Source organism: Tursiops truncatus, chromosome 3 (genome assembly GCF_011762595.2).
Source record: "Tursiops truncatus isolate mTurTru1 chromosome 3, mTurTru1.mat.Y, whole genome shotgun sequence".
Lineage (NCBI taxonomy): Eukaryota > Metazoa > Chordata > Mammalia > Artiodactyla > Delphinidae > Tursiops > Tursiops truncatus.
Genome location: NC_047036.1, coordinates 152,280,712 through 152,298,561, shown reverse-complemented (window position 1 = coordinate 152,298,561; position 17,850 = coordinate 152,280,712). Strand labels below are relative to the sequence as shown.

General features: G+C 44.4%; 1 protein-coding gene across 1 annotated transcript; it reads left to right on the top strand.

The window, feature by feature from the left end:
• Positions 1–3,394: 3,394 nt before the first annotated feature.
• Positions 3,395–6,830, top strand: LOC117307524 (transmembrane emp24 domain-containing protein 9-like). Its single transcript, XM_033855156.2, has 6 exons — positions 3,395–3,479; positions 4,296–4,541; positions 4,965–5,065; positions 5,399–5,524; positions 6,093–6,239; positions 6,365–6,830. The coding sequence occupies exons 1-6, from the start codon at positions 3,395–3,397 to the stop codon at positions 6,512–6,514; spliced, it is 855 nt and encodes a 284-aa protein (XP_033711047.2). The 3' UTR covers positions 6,515–6,830.
• Positions 6,831–17,850: the final 11,020 nt, after the last annotated feature.

Here is a 17,850-nt window from a genome sequence, read left to right as displayed (position 1 = left end):
AATAGTAAAACTTACTTTTTAAAATCAGAGAGAAAAAAGGGAGGAGGGAGGCGCTATGGAAAAGAAGGGAGGAAATAGTGGAGAGGAAAGGGGAAGAAAGGGGAAGTAAGGAAGTGTCACTGTCTGGATTTGCCATCTTCCTCTTCTCTCTTCCCTCCACCTTGGTCTCCCCATCATGTCCCCTACCCTCCTTTTTCCCTGGGTTCTATCTCATTCTATACAATGAATGATCTTTGAACCAAAAGAATGAGGTTTCCCATTTGCATGGAAGACTGGAGAGAAAGTCTTCATTCAAGGGCAGAAGTGGTTACCAGTTCGGGAACTTGATAGAAAGGGTGATGATAAATAGAAGATGTCTGAGAAAGCTGCATCCGTTATCCAGGTTCATCTATACAACCTCAGGCATGAGGGGAGAGGATTCACCTTTGGTGAAAACTGAGCCCAGAGAGGAGTCCTGGTGCCTCAACCAAGTCTGTGCATTTCTTTACTCATCCAGAAAAGATGTTTGGAAGACAGTGGAGACCTTTGAGGATGCTGCAAACATTTTACTGTGGGAAAGTATAACGGTATTTTGGCTGGGGTAGAGCTGAGTCTTAAGTGCACTGGTATGTTGCATTTGGCCACATTACCCCTAGAGGTCCTCTGAGTCCTGGGATCAATGGCTTCCTGATTCTCAGGGACTGAGGAACAGCCCAGCCATTCCCTTTGATTTGCCCTCCTTATGGGAACCCCTGCAGTGAAGGAGGGTTGGAGGACCAAGCCAGGCACAGACCTGTGGGATGGACTGCCTGAAGCCCTGAAGAGAGATGGACTGGAAAGAGAGACAGTGAGAAAACTCTGAGAAAACTCACCAGGAGTGGAAGAATTCTGTCAGAGGGATAAGTGTGAGCCTGTGTGGGGGGTGGGGGGTGGGGGTGGTGCATGAAGCAGGAACAGTGGTTGGTTCCAGGTCCAGCGTGATACTGTTCTTGATATCCCTGGATTCAGCACATACACACCCTTCAGTGCCTAGGTGTTCTGGGAAAGAAAGCACAGGGAAAAGAACTTTCATAGGAAATTCCTTTGTGGAGATGGTCACAAGGAATATTTTTCTACATGCCAGGGAGGAAGAAGAATGCAGAGACCAGTGGACCAGAGGAAGGAACACTGGCATGGTGGTGTCCTGGGGATGATGTGGAGGTCACCAGCACACCAACAGAATCCACCCAGCACCAGAGCAGAATTGCACATGGAAGCTCTGATTTTATGTGCAAGAACATTCTAACCATGAGGTATCTCCACCCCCACCATCCCTAGTTCGAGATGCCTAATGTGAATAATGAGGAGGGGACATCATAAGAAAGGCCAGGCACAAGGTATGGAGATTTTGGCTTATGACTCATCATTACTCTTCTTCCTTCTTTCTCTCCAAACTCCTTCATCCTTGCTTTCTTCTTTCTCTCTCTTTTTTCTTCCAACTTCTCTTTCTTTTTCCTCTCTCTGTCCCCCCCTTTCCTTCCATACTCCCCTCTACTTTTTCTCCTTCCTCTCTCTTCCCTTTCTCTAACCAAACATCCACTGCACAATCATACTGTTCCTAGATTTTCGCTAGGCTTTGGGGAGCACAGAGATAAATATATGTGGCAGAAACCTGTCTTAATCTCTTCCAGCTATCAGCCCCAAGAGACTTGCATGTGAATGGACAATTATAATTCAACGTGGTTAACGCAAGGTCCCAAGGAGCCCAGGGCAGGAAACACCTAAAAGAGGGATGCTGCACTTGAGTCTTGAGAGGGTGAATAGGAATTAGGCAAGTGGAAAAGAGGGCAGCAATGGGGGCTCAGGACATCCCTTAGAAAGGGAACAGCATGTAGTAGAGGCCTGACAGAGTCTTCGATCTTAGGGGAACCTCAGATAGGGCAAGTAGATGCAGTTCCCCAATGTCTTCTTTAAATCTCACAAATGGCACCCAGGTTCAGTGGTCTTGGCAGACAGTGTGGAATGAGATCACTGTCAAGTGGGAGAATCCCAGAATGATGGGCTCTCTGCTCTTATATTCTCAGCCCTGTCATCACTCAGAATCAGATTTTATCATCAACACAGTACTTTTTCTACTTGGGAACCATCTCATCCTTCCCAACATCTGGGTTCTTGGCTTTGAAATCTTGCTGTAAAGTCACTGCTGCACTATCTCCTTACATGCATGTCACTGCAGGCCCTAATAATTTTCCACTTTTGTCCCTTTAGGGGATTTCTGTGGGCAGTCTGATCACTGGCTATGAAACAGTGCTACTCACTGTGGGCCGGTGCTGGTCCATGAGTGTTTGTTATAGGTCTGCAATGAGATAAGCACAGAAATTGAGCGCTTAGAAACTTTTATAGAAATTTAACATTGATGTGACATTCAAGCCCATAATCAGTTTCATATTTTATTCTTTTTTACAAAAGTATTAGTTCATGAGGAATTGGAAAATTTATATATAAAACAACAACAAGGGCTTCCCTGGTGGCGCAGTGGTTGAGAGTCCGCTTGCCGATGCAGGGGACGCGGGTTCGTGCCCCGGTCCAGGAAGATCCCACATGCCGCGGAGCGGCTGGGCCCGTGAGCCATGGCTGCTGAGCCTGTGCGTCCGGAGCCTGTGCTCCGCAACGGGAGAGGCCAAAACAGTGAGAGGCCCGCGTACCGCAAAACAACAACAAAACCAGTCCCTTATTGCAGGCGGTGGTACAGGCAATCACGATTCAGGACCGTGGACAGCACCTCATCCTGCCTCCCAGACCCTGAGTCATCACCCCTGCTCCCAGCTCCTGGTGAATGCCCTTGATGAACAGCTAGTTCCCAAATCCAACAGATGCTTTTCAGCTGTTGTCTTAATTGACCTTTCTAAAGTGTCTGCCTTTGTTAACACCTGCATCTATCATTTTCGTTTAAAGATCATTCCCAGTGAAGGAATAAAAACGTTCCCCTAGAATTATCAATGGACCACACTGATAAAGTGAGGGGACAATTTCTGGTAGCTAAAACATATTATTAATCTTAAAACACTGTATTGACATTGCTCCTTTGCTTTTCAGTGGGCTTTTAGAGGACAGGAGACAGGTTTTACTCATATTCATGTCCAACATGTATCGTAAAGTCATGCCCAGAGTTTGTGTGAGCAAATGCCTGCCGCTTATCACTGGATGACCTTGGGCAAGTTATTACTCAACCTCTCTTTGCCACTGCTTCCCCAACTGTTAAACTGGAATCCTATTAGAGTCTACCTTATAGAGTTTTTAAAATATTAATTTAGTTAATACATTTAAAAGTGCTTAGAACAGTGGCTGGCACAGAAGAATAAAAAGTATTATTATTTTCATCATCATTTTATATTACTGAATAAACCAATGAGCATCTATTATCATCAGGCTCTAGATGGTGGAGGACTTCATCCCACCACCTGGGAAGGGCTACTGCTTTATATTGACGTTTGAGTATACACTGCCCTACTCAGAGCACCGTGAGCTCCGGAATTCCTGAGATTTGCTATTCCTGGGTCCCTGTCTTGTCATGTTGGCCCCACCCTCCCACACCTTTCAGTTGTGTATTCCCTTTCCTTTTCCAGTTGCATTCCTGCCGACTTCTTTCACCCTCCAGGCTCACTCACAGTCTTTTCTTTTGGTCCCACTGGATGAAGAGTCCCACCTGTACAAGTTGGCCTGGCAGCTCCTGCCCCCTCAGTGATTCGGCCCAACTTACCTCCTCCCTCCATGTGCCCATAAACTTTCTTCCCCTAGTCCCTTAACTGGCCTACTGCTGTTAGGCAATTCTAGGTCTCTCTACCTAATTTGGTCTTGCTCCGTCACTGCTCAGGGAGATTTTAACCATCCTTCAGAGCTTGAGTCAAACTTACCCCTTCCATAAAAGGGACATTTCTCCGTTCCTTTCCTGAACTACTACGTCAGCCTCTGAACCCCACAGGGCTTCTCTGCAGTTCTCATTCTGTCTCACCATCACTTCTAACCTCCTCGAGGTTCAGGTCCAGGTCATGCCTGGACATGCCCACACTCTCAACACCCATCTCAGGCAGCCGCTCCTGCAAGTTTCAGAGGGCTAGTCCCTTCCTTCTTCTCTCTGAGGCTGTTACCACATCAGCAAGATGGGGCTAAGAGCAACCGCCTCCTTGGGTTTCTGCGCGCATTAAGCGAGGCGGGGCAAGGAAACCGCTGGGCAGCGCCTCGCTAGTGGGGTGGGAGCTCGCGTGGCCCCTCCGCAACGCGAGTCCGCGCGGGGACTCCTGGGATTTGTAGTCCGTGCCCGAGTTGCAGTCTCGCAGGCCCAGCAAAGACACCCTCGGGCTCGGCTGGGAAGGTGGCGGGGGCCTGCGGGACGCAAGGCGCTGGGCCCGGGGCCGGCCCCCGGCGGGGATGGGGCCGAGCGAGGGCAGCCGAACTGGCCCTGCCGCTGCTGTTGGGGCAGCTGCTGGCGCTCACAGGCGGCGGAGACGCGTTCTACCTCGAGGTCAGCGAGCTGGAGGAGAAGTGCTTCATCCAGGAGATCCCCGATGGCACAGTGGTCATAGGTGCGCCCGAGCCATGCCCTCCCCGCACCCAGAGTCCCGGCCTTGCCCTCCCCGCACCCAGAGTCCTGAGAGGGAATGGGGATGAGGCCCCGCGGGATCAGCTCAGGCCCATACCTCCCCTCTGCTGCCGGGGTTAGGCACGGGTGGGAAATGGGTGGAGAGCAGTGTGGGCAAAGCATGCTCTCCGTTGCCTGTGCCGGAGTTGGGGGGCGCCGAGGAGGCAAGTCTGATCCAGACCCGGATGACAGCAGAAAAGCGGGGCAGGAGAGGGAAGGAGAGAGGCAGAGGGTTGTGGTCAAGCCCCGCAATCAGACACCCGGATCTTCCTGTTCCTCCCCCCGTCCCCCGTGACTCCTGGAGGTCCTGGGCGGGCTCTTGGTCGTGAGTGTGGATGGGGATGCATTCAGGCTGCCTCCCCATTAGGTAACTACAAGACCGAGCTATACGACCCTGCTATGGAAAAGTACCAGCCCTCCCCGCAGTGGATCAATTTGTTCGTGTTTGTGAAGGACCCCGAGAACAAGGTGAGGTAGGCCTTGACTCCCTGCAGCCCTCCCACCCCCACGTCTCCAGCGTCATTGTCTAGTCCTCCCTAGTCCTCCATTTCTCAGAGGAGGGCTCATCTCCTCACAGGCAAGAGGGCTCAAGAAAGGCCATGCTCTTTGCAGTCTGTAGAGTATTGTGTACTAGCAGTGCTGGGATCTGAGATTTTCAAGCCCAAACTGATGCCATTTTCCTCACACCCTCCCTACTGGTCTGGCCTGTGGGGATCAGAACCTGGGATACCCCCAGAGTTCCTCTCCTAGAAGCAGGTTTCTGGTCAGCTTCTCTGTGCTCACAGAGGCTGTTTCCTCTAGAATCTGCTGGCTCGTCAGTATGGCCCTCGGGGCAGCTTTACCTTCACTTCTCAGTCTCCCGGAGAGCACCAGATATGCCTCCACCTCGAGTCCATCCGGTTCGCCCTCTTCTATGATGGCAAGCTGGTGAGTATGGAGGGGAAAGTCACCAACCCTTAACATCTCAGTCCCTTGGGTGAAAAGGGTTCAGTAGGCGGTGCCTCTTGAGGAGGGCTGGGCTTTCCATGAAGTAAGCATACAGAGGACAGGTCCTGAAGAATGAGAGGGGACCCAGGAAGGAGTCACTCTGACTTGAAATCATCGCTCGGCTCCCTGCCATCCCTAGAATAAAGACCAAGCTTCATAATGTAAAATTCAGAGCTGTCCAGCAGCTGAACGCTCCCAGGCTCTTCATTACCACCTCCCACTGACATGGAACTCCTAGGAGCTGCTTGTCTCAAACACTGAGTCATACACATTTTGTTCTACACATTTTGTTCTGTCCCTTCTGTCTTTTGGACATGGAACTCCATGCAAGCAGGGCCTTGATCTGGTGTTTTGGCACCTGGAGCAGAGCTAGTCCTCACATCAATGAGTGTGAGGCACTGAACTGCTCAGTTCAGTCAGGCCCAGACTGGTGTGTGGAAGCTGGGTTTCTGGCAGGTGCGTGGAGCTGAGCTCCCTGACCCCCACCCTTGGCTCCTCTGCTCCCCAGGCCATTCACTTGGACATGCAGTTGGGTGAACACACCAATGATTATACGGAACTTGCAGCCAATGACAAGCTGACCCTGCTGCATCTGCGCATACAGCAGCTGGTGGAGCAAGTGGAGAAGATCCAGAAGGAGCAGGAGTACCAGAGGGTGAGGGGCTGGGCTGGGCCAGTTGGGACAGTGGATGTGTAACCTCCCAGGGAGTGGCTCTTTCAGCTCTTCCCCTGGGGGTCAATTCAGTTCTAGCCACACCTTCCTGTTCTCCCCTCCCACAGTGGCGAGAGGAGCGCTTCCGGCAGACCAGCGAGAGCACCAACCAACGGGTGCTGTGGTGGTTCATTCTGCAGACCTTCATCCTTGTGGCCACTGGCATCTGGCAGATGCAGCACCTCAAGAGCTTCTTTAAAGCCAAGAAGTTGGTGTAGACGAGCCCCAGAGACCAGAGGCTTAGCCCCCACTCATTCCCCTTCTGCTGAATAATGGGAAGTGGCCTGGCCTGGTCTGTCTCCTGGCTTCTCCCACCCCTCCCAACCCTGAGGGACTTCCTTGTTACTGGTGTGTGTGAGGTGGGGGACAGAGGACCTCTTTAAACTGGTTTCTGAGCCAGGACTTGGGAGAGGATGGGTTTCAAGCTGGAGACATATGGGTGGGAGGAACTGTAGGCTCCTTTGCTGCTCTGTGAGACTGAGCAGGAGCGGGGTGAGTGTTACCCCAACCCCCACATTAAACAGGATGGGTGAACTAAGAGTGAATATAAATTATAACTGTCAGATTTTCTGACCTAAATATTTATTGCCTCCTACTCTGCAATTCATTATATGTGTCCAATCAGATATTAATATTTGAGGCCCTGCATGCATTAGTGGGGGACTGATCTCAAAATGGATGAGGTGAAGAATACTTTTACCCCAGAAGCAACATGTGGAACCTTTTCCAGAAAAGTCCAATTTGGGCCCATCTTTTGGGTAACCTGAATGCTGGTGGTGATCCTGTGCCCAACCCGCCTTCTCTCTCTCTGGGCTCTGGTCAGGCTCATGTGCTATCCTATTCCAATCACCTGGACTGCTGGGTTCTTCAAGGAGTCTGATGGGCACCTCTGTCGTCCTGCTATTTTTCAGTTGACCTCTTTCTCTTTTTATGATGCCATTGGCTAATCCTTTCAGGAGATGCCTAAAGATTCCAAGTCAATGTTTCCATTACATTCAGCATCTCCTGTAACTCAACCTTCACAAGTGCACACAGGGGTAGATACCCCCCATTGCTTCTGCCTGATCTAGTCCACATTTTACCAAGCCCTATGTTGGTTGCCCTGTTGGATTATAGCCATCTCTCACATGAATTTGACATTTTCTGTTATAAGGAAATTCACTGGTTGGCACCCTCAATAAAATCAAGTCCAAATCGTCAATGTCAGGAATATCAATGAGGGAGACTCCCCATAGGGTGGGGCAGCTGTGAAAGCCCTGGCCCCTGAGATAGATGCACCCTCCCCTAGGATACTCCTGAGGGATGACTGCAAGCCTCAGGGGTGCTGCTCACTGGTGTGTCTGGCCACAATTAGCCTCAGAAAGTGTAAGTGAGACTTAACTGAAGGCTGGGGGCAGGGACCACTGGAGAGTAACCTCTAACCAGAGAATGTGACCTTAGGGTCACTTCCCTTATCTGAAGCTGGGGGTGGGGGTGGGGAGGGTGCTCTGCTCTCTGCTGCAGGAGAATCACAAGACCCAGGTGGGCACATTCTTGCCCATGGAACCTGTGGTATGACACCAAATGAGGCAGAATGTTGAACAAGACGTAGGGTGATGTATACTTCTGAGGAGAAGGGCATGGGCTAAGGGCAATATGTCAGGAGTCCTGGCCTAATCTAGGTAGTAATGGAAGGCTGCTTTTTAGAACTGAGACAGAGGATAGGAGTTAGCTGGGGGAAGAATGTTCTGGCTAGAGGGAATAGCACATACAGAAGCCCTAAAACAAAAAAGCACATGGCTATTTGGGGAAGCTGAAAGAAGGCCACTATAGCAAAATCCCAACTCCAGAGAGGCTGCCTGCAGCCTGCTTTCTAATTTATGATTTCATGTCTAGGACTTGCCTCTTCCCCAGTGATTAACCCCAGAATGACCATCCTTTTCAGAGGAACCCTGTCCTCTACCCACAGAGGTGAGACCTTATCCTGACACTTCAATAGGGAAACAAGTCACAAAAGAGCAACAGTGAGTATATGGGAGAGCTGCACACACACAGTAGAAGAGAGTTCCCCATCCATTTCCACATGAAACCTTCACAGTCACTCTGTAGAGGAAATGGCATGTGTCCCTGATTTAGAAAAGAGAGCCAGCTAATAATGGATGGGCCATGCTGAAACCTGGTCAATTCAACTCAGTTCTTGGTGTTCTTTTCTCTGTTCTGGCTACTTTTCTCCAGGTAGAGGAAAGACCTCATACAAAGAGGTAAAACACACTGCCTCTGATTTTAAAGAGCTGGCCATTTGAATTTCTAGTTTCTTGTGGCTACCATAACAAATTATCATAAAACATGGTAAATTAAAACAACTGAAGTTTATTCTCTCACAGTTCTGGAGGCCAGAAGTACAAAATCAAGGTGTCAGCAGGGCTGCACTCCTTCCAAAGGCTCTTGAAGAGAATCCTTCATCTTCTTCCAGCTACTGGTGGCTCCAGGTATTACTTGGCTTTTGTCTACAACACTCCAATCTCTGCCTCCATTTCCTCCTCTTGTGTCCCCTCTTCTGTGTCATATGACACTTGTCATTTGGATTTAGGACCTAACCAGGTAAGCCAGGATGACCTCATCTCAAGGTCCTTAAATTAATTATATCAACAAAGACCTTTTTTTCCATATAAGTTCATATTCACAGGGTCCAGGGGTTAGGGCATAGGCATGTCTTCTGTGGAGCCATCATTCAACCCACGACAAAGAGCAAGAAGTGTACGCCTGATAAGGTCCCATGTGATCTAACAAATGGGGTACTCAGAGCTCTCAGAATTCGGAATGGGGTGAGACCTGGGTGGATGGATGGATGGATGGATGGATGGATGGATGGGTTGATGAATGGGAAAAGGGATGCCAAGGAGGTCTTTATAAAAGAGAGAGTACATGAGTAGAACATTGAAAGATGAAATGGTTTAAATATGAAGAATAGGGAATGAATTCCATTTTGGGGAAATGGAGCCTGTAGAGATGCAAATGTACAAAAGATTTCAATATAATTCAAAATATAATCCAATACCCATGAATATATAACACTGTAAGACAGAGACTTTGAAAAAGAAAGGAATCAGGAAAATAAGTGTAGCATGAGTAAGATGAAGACAGGAGGAAAGTTAGATCAAACAACGGATGGAAGTGAATATACCTACTGCAAGTTGGACAACTAGAAGTAGGCTGTTATCAGAGGCTGAAGACTGGTGACCTGCAAGTATATTGTTTGTCCTTTTTGTGTGTTATTTTTTTTCAAATTATTTGACAACAGTAACAGTGCCACAGTTTCTGTAGTTTAAATTTTGGGATATATTGGATAGGCAAACTGGTTGGATGAAAGAGCTTGGAGCTGTTTTGCAACACTCGACTTGACATAAATGTGAGAAAATGACAGTTGTGCATATCCAGGAGGCATGATAAAGATTATGAGGAAGGAGTGGGCCTCTCTCCCTGGAGAACACTGTCTTAGACAATCACTTATGAATAAGAGAGACTTTGTGGAAATCCAGGTTTCCAGAAGAGAAATTCCAGCACATAGTTGGAGCAGAAAAATACACATTTGGACACATTGGAGAGGGTAAGAGGAACAGTTTGACTTTACCTGCATTACCTGTCCCCCAAACTGGCACAGCTCAATGCTAAGAAATCATTTTCTTGGTCAGTGATTTCTCCTTCAGGGTAAAGTGAGAGTGTGTGAGTGAGCACCCAGCTTCTCCAGCAGTGTGAGATCCTGTCAAAGAGGTCATTTCTCTCTTGCTCCATCCAGAGTACTGAGTTGTGAGCTACATGACATGGGGGTGGGAAGAGGCTCGGTGAGAGCACATAGGACCCTCAGAGGACATTAAAGGGACATGGGTCCTACTAACTGTCATGAGCTGCTGGGGACACTTTACCTTTGAATCCTTCCAAATGGCCCACAGGCACTGCCGATGCTCCATGTGCCTCATCTACACACCTCCCTGTGGCTTATCTCCCTGAATGCACTCCTGATGGTGGTGAGAGCAAGCTCTGGCAGACAGTAGTGAACATGTGTAGAAAGCTTGCCTAAATCTGCTGGCCAGGAAGAGACCACAAACTCGAGCTTTAGCTCTATCCTTGCAAAAGCAAAAGAGAGTCTGTCAGCCTCTGGCCTGGTGCATTGCAGGATGGAGAGAAGGCATATAAGCTTAAGAATTCTGTCACAAGAGACAACAAGGAATGTAGAGTAGGCATATCCAGAAACCTCAGAATCCCTAGCAGGGCTGACAGAAGGTATTTCTCTCCCAAAGTCAATGAGTAAAGACTGGAGGAGGTAACTGCTACTTCAAATGTGAAGACAGCATCACAAGACTTCAAGGAACATGAAAAATCAAGGAACTATCACACCACCAAAGGATCACAATAATCTTCTGGTAACCAATACCAAAGACATGAAGATCTATAGTTTTCCTGATAAAAAGTCAAAAGAGTTGGGTTTTTTTGTTTGTTTTGCGGTATGCGGGCCTCTCACTGTTGTGGCCTCTCCTGTTGCAGAGCATAGGCTCCGGACACGCAGGCTCAGCGGCCATGGCTCACCAGCCCAGATGCTCCGCGGCATGTGGGATCTTCCCGGACCAGGACACGAACCCGCGTCCCCTGCATCGGCAGGCAGACCCTCAACCACTGCGCCACCAGGGAAGCCCCAAAATAGTTGTTTTAAGGAAGCTCAATGAGCTGCAAGAAAACATAGAAAGACAATTGAACAAAATCAGGAAAATGTTACACAAATAAAATGAGAACGTTAACAAAGAGAAATCATATAAAAGAACCAAATCAAAATTCTGGAGCTGAAGAGTACAATGAGTGAACGAAAAGTGCAATAGAGAGCATCAACATCAGAATGGATCAAGCAGAAGAAGGAATCTGGAATTAGAAGACAGGACCTTTGAAATTATCCAGTCAGGGAGAACAAAGAAAAACTAATGAAAAAGAGTGAAGAAAGCCTATGTGATCCGTGGGATAATATCAAAAGAAACAATCTGCAAATTATTGGAATCTCAGAATGAAAAGGGGGGCGGGAAGCAGAAAACTTACTTAGAGAAATAATGGCTGAGAACTTCCCAAATCTGGGAAGAGATTTGGCTATCCAAGTTCATGAAGCTCATATGGTCACCAAACAATTTAAAGAGATCTTCTCCAGGACGTATTGTAGTAAAATTGTCAAAGGACAAAGACAAAGAGAAAATCTTATAAGGAGCAAGAAAAAAGAAACTTGTAACTTATAAAGGAACCCTCATAAGACTATCAGAGGATTTCTCAGTAGAACCCTAACAGGTCAGGAGAGAGGGGGATGTTATTTTCAAAGTGCTGAAAGGATGAAACTGCCAAGTAAGAATACTCTATATGGCAAAGTTGTCCTTCCGAGATGAAGGAGAGGTAAAGACTTTCCCAGACAAACAAAGCTGAGGGAGTTTATCTGAGGGAGTTTATCACCACTAGACCTGTCTTGAAAGAAATGCTGAAAGGAGTTCTTCAAGCTAAAATGAAAGGACGCTAATTAGCAACATGAAAATACACAACATACTGATAAAGGTAAGTATATAGTCAAACTCAGAATACTCTAATACTGTAATATGGTGGTATATTAACCACTTTACTATACAGGTTAAAGGACAAAAGTATTAAAATAACTGTAGCTATAATAAGTTGTTAATAAGTACACAACATAAAAACAGGTAAATTATGACATCAAAAACATAAAAGGGGGGCTTCCCTGGTGGCACAGTGGTTGAGAGTCTGCCTGCCAATGCAGGAGACACGGGTTCGTGCCCCGGTCGGGGAAGATCCCACGTGCCGCGGAGCGGCTGGGCCCGTGAGCCATGGCCACTGAGCCTGCGCGTCCGGAGCCTGTGCTCCGCAGCGGGAGAGGCCACAACAGTGGGAGGCCCGCGTACCGCTAAAAAAAAAAAAAAAAAAAAAAAAAAACCATAAAAGGAAGGGAGAAAAAAGAGTAAACTTGTTGTACGTGATTTAAGTTGTTATCAGCATAAAACAGACTGTAATATCGATAAGATGTTTTATGTAAGGCTAACGGTAACCACAAAGCAAAACCTATAGTAGATATATGAAAGATAAGCAGAAGGGAATCAAAGCATACCAGCACAGAAATTTAACTCACAAAGGAAGGCAGCAAGAGAGGAATAAAGGAACAACAAAACATCTAGCAAACAATGAGCTGGCATTAGTATGTCCTTACCTATCAATAATTACTCTAAGTGTAAATGGATTAAGTTCTCCAATCAGAAGGCATAGAGTGGCTGGATGGATTAAAAAAACAAGACTCTAATACAGTGGTCCCCAACCTTTTTGGTGCCAGGGACTGATTTCGTGGAAGACAATTTTTCCATGGATGGAGGGGTTTGGTGGGGGAGAATGGTTTAGGCAGTATTGCGAGCGATGGTTCAGGTGGTAATGTGAGCAAGGGGAGTGATGATGAGTGGCAGGTGAAGCTTCGTTCGCTCGCCTGCCCCTCACCTCTTGCTGTGCAGCCTGGTTCCTAACAGGCCATGGACTGGTACCAGTCCATGGCCCAGGGGTTGGGGACCCCTGCTCTAATACAAGCCTCCTACAGGAGACTCATGTCAGCTTTAAGGACACACATAGGCCCAAAGTCAAGGAATGGAAGAAGATACTCCATGCAAGTGGAAATGAAAAGAGAGCAGAAGTAGCTGTACTTATATCAGACAAAATACACTTTAAACCAAAAACTGTACAAAAGACGAAGAAGGTCATTATACAGTGATAAAGGGGTCAGTTCATCAAGAACATATAACAATTGTAAATATATATGCATCCATCACTGAAGCACCTAAATATATTAAGCAAACACTAACAGATCTGAAGGGAGAGATAGACAACAATACAATAATAATAGGGGGCTTCAATACCCCACTTTCAACAATGGATAGATCATCCAGACAAAATCAATAAGGAGACATTGGACTTGAACTACACTTTAGATCATATGAACCTAACAGACATATACAGAACATTCCATCCAACAGAACAGAATACACATTCTTCTCAAGTGAACACAGAACCTTCTTCAAGATAGATCAGTACAGGTCACAAAACAAGTCTTAGTGATTTTAAAAAGAGTGAAATTATACCAAGTATCTTTTTGTACCACAATGGCATGAAACTAGAAATCAATAACAGGAGGAAAACTGGAAAATTCACAAGTATGTAAAAAGGAAACAACACACTCCTGAACAACCAATGGATCAAAGAAGAAATCAAGAGGGAAGGTTAAAAAATTTTTGAAATAAGCAAAAATGGAAAAACAATATACAGAAACTTTGGGGATGCAGCAAAAGCAGTTCTAAGAGGAATGTCTATAGTGATAAACACCTATATTAAAAAAAAGAAAAATCTCAAATAAACCACCTAACTTTACACCTCAAGGATCTAGAAAAAGAAAAAACTAAGCCTAAAGTTAGCAGAAGTTAGAAATAACAGAGATCAGAGCAGAATTAAATGAAATAGAGACCATAACAACAATAAAAAAGATCAACAAAACTAAGAACTGGTTTTTAAAAGATGAACAAAATTAACAAACTTTAGCTAGACCAAGAAAAAAAGAGAAGATAAAAATAAATGAAATCAATAATGAAAGAGGAGACATTACAACTGATACCATAGAAATACAGAGGATCAAAGAGACTACTATGAACAATTATATGCCAAAAAATTGGACAACCTAGAAGAAATGGATAAACACCTAGAAGCATACAATCTACAAAGATTGAATCATGGAAAAATAGAAAATCTGAACAGACTTATAACAAGTAAGGAGATTGAATCAGTAATCAAAAACCTTCCAATGAAGAAAATCTCAGGACCAGATGGTTTCCCTGGTGAATTCTTCCATACATTTAGGGAAGAATTGACACCAATCCTTCTCAAACTCTTCCAAAAATTTGAAGAGGAGGGAGCACTCCCAAACTCATTTTATGAGGCCAGCATTACCCTCAAACCAAAACCAGATAAGGACACTACAAGAAAACTACAGGCCTATATCTCTGGTGAATATAGATGCAAAAATTACCAATAAAATATTAAAAAATTGAATTCAACAGCTCATTAAAAGGATCATGCATCAAGTTCAAGTGGGATTTATCCCTAGGATGCAAGGTTGGTTCATCATATGCAAATCAATAAATATGATACACCACATTAATAGAGTGAAAGATAAAAAAATCATATGATTACCTCAATAGATGCAGAAAAAATTTGACAAAATACAACATTCTTTCATGATAAAAACTCACAATAAATTGGGTACAGAAGGAACATATCTCAACATAATAAAGGCCATATAGGACAAGCCCATAGCTAACATCACAATCAGTGGTCAAACGCTGAAAGCTTTTCATCTAAGATCAGGAATAAGACAAAGGTGCCCCCCTCACGACTCCTATTCCACATAGTACTGGAAGTCGTAGCCAGAACAATTAGGCAGGAAAAAGAAATAAAAGGCATCCAAACTGAAAAGGAAGAAGTAAAATTGTCTTTGCAGGTGATATGATCGAATATATAGAAAATGCTAAAGATTTCACACACACACACACACACACACACACACACACAAACTGTTAGAACTAATCAATGATTTCAGTGCAGTTGCAGGATACAAAGTCCACATATAGAAATCAGTTGTGTTTCTATACACTAACAATGAAATATGTAAAAAGAAATAAAGAAAACAATCCCATTCACAATAAAATAAAACATTTAGGAATAAATTTAACCAAGAAGTTAAATATCTATACACTGAAAACTATAACACTTTGGTGAAAGAAATTGAAGAAGACACAAATAAATGGGAAAATGTCCCAAGTTCATTAATCAGAAAAATTAATTTTGTTAAAATTTCCATACTGGGGCTTCCCTGGTGGCGCAGTGGTTGAGAGTCCGCCTGCCAATGCAGGGGACACGGGTTTGTGCCCCGGTCCAGGAAGATCCCACATGCCGCGGAGCGGCTAGGACTGTGAGCCATGGCCACTGAGCCTGCGCGTCTGGAGCCTGTGTTCTGCAACGGGAGAGGCCACAACAGTGAGAGGCCTGCATACCGCAAAAACAAAAAAACAAAAAACCACAAAATTTCCATACTACCCAAAGCCATCTATAGATTCAATACAATGTCTATCAAAATTCCAAAGACATCACAGAAATGGGAAAAAAAATCCTAAAATTCATATGGAACCACACAAGACCCTGAATAATTAAAGCAATCCTAAGAAAGAAGAACAAAGCTAGAGGCATCACACTTCCTGATTTTAAACTATACTATGAAGCTATTGTAATCAAAATGGTATAGTACTAACATACACCAATGAAACATAATCAAGAGCTCAGAAATAAACCTTCACATATACATTCATCTAATATTTGACAAGAGAGCCAAGAATACTCAGTGGGAAAAGGATAGTCTTTTCAATAAATAGTTAGAGAAACTGGACAATCACAAGCAGAAGAATAAAATTGCAACACTGTTTTACACCACACACAAAAATTAAATTGAAATGGATTAAAGATTTAAACATAAGACATGAAACTCTAAAACTCCCAGAAGAAAACATAGGGAAAAACTTCTTGACATTGGTCTTAACAACAAGTTTTTTAAATATGACACCTAAAGCACATGCAACATAAACAAAAATGAATAAGTGGGAGTGTATAAAACTAAAAATCTCCTGCACAGCAAAAGAACCAATCAATAAAATGAAAAGGCAACTTGTGGAATGGGAGAAAGTATTTGTAAGCCATGTATCTGATAAGGAGTTAATATTCAAAATATATAAGGAACTCAAACAACTCAATAGAAAAAACTGGATTTTAAAATGGGCAGAGGACCTGAAAAGACACTTTTCCAAAGACATACAAATAACCAACAGGTACATGAAAAGATGCTCAACATCACTAATTATCATGGAAATGCAAATCAAAACCATGATGATTGGTACATGAAAGATGAAAAGGTACATGAAAAGATGCTCAACATCACTAATTATCATGGAAATGCAAATCAAAACCATGATGAGATATTATCTGATACCTGTTAGAATGACTATAATTAAAAAGATAAGAGATAACAAGTGTTGGAGAGGATGTGGAGAAAAGGGATCCTTATGCATAGTTGGGGGGAATGTAAACTGGCACAGTCACTATTTAAAACAGTATGGAGGGACCTCCCTGGTGGCGCAGTGGTTAAGAATCCTCCTGCCAATGCAGGAGACATGGGTTCCAGCCCTAGTCCAGGAAGATCCCACATGCCGCGGAGCAACTAAGCCTGTGCGCCACAACTACTGAGCCTGCGCCCTAGAGCCCGCAAGCCACAACTACTGAAGCCCGCGTGCCTAGAGCCCATGCTCCGCAAGAAGAGAAGCCACGGCAATGAGAAGCCCGTGCACCACAACAAAAAGTAGCTCCCACTCGCCACAACTAGAAAAAGCCTGCGCTCAGCAACGAAGACCCAAAGCAGCCAAAAATAAATAATAAATAATTTTTTTTAAAAAAGAAAAACAGTATGGAGTTCCTCAAAAAAATTAAAAATAGAACTACCATATGATCAAGCAATTCCACTTCTGGATACATATTTAAAGGAAATAAAATTACTATCTTGAAAAGATATCTGCACCCCCATGTTCACTGTAGCATTATTCACAATAGCAAACATGTGGAAACAATCTAAGTGTCCGTCTAGAGATGAATGAATAAAGAAGATGATATGGACACACCCACACACACAAATATTATTTAGCCATAAAAAATAAGGGAATCCTGTCATTTGTGACAACATGGATGAACCTTGAGGTGTTATGCTAAGTGAAGTAAGTCAGAGAAAGAAATACTGTATGATCTTACTTATGTGTGGAATCTAAAAAAGCTGAACTTATTGAAACAGAAAGTAGCCAGGGATTTCGGAGTGGGGAGAATGGGGAGATTTGACATGTTGGTCAAATGATACAAATTTGCAATTAGAAGAAGTTCTGGGGACCTAATGTACAGCATGGTGACCATAGTTTACAATACTGTATTGTATACTTGAAATTTGCTAAGAGAATAGACCTTAAATGTTCTCACCAAACACACACACACACACACACACACACACACAAATGGTAGATATATGAGGTGATGGATGCGTTAACTAACTTTAATATGGTTATCATTTCACAAAATATATGTATATCAAATCACCACATTGTACACCTTAAACTTATACAATGTTACACAATGTTATTTGTCAATATATCTCAATAAATGGGGGGGTTTCAAACTTTTGTACATCAAAGGATAGCATCAAGACAGCAGAAAGCCTAGAGTCTAGTCTGGATAGAACTTATAAAGAATTCTTACAACTCCACAACAAAAGGAGAAACAATCCAATAAAAATTAAAATGGGCAAAGGATTCAAGTAGAAATTTCTCCAAAGATATATAATAGCCTATAAGCACATGAAAAGATGATCAACATTATTAGCATTAGGAACATGCAAGTCATAACCACATGAGATACCACTTGA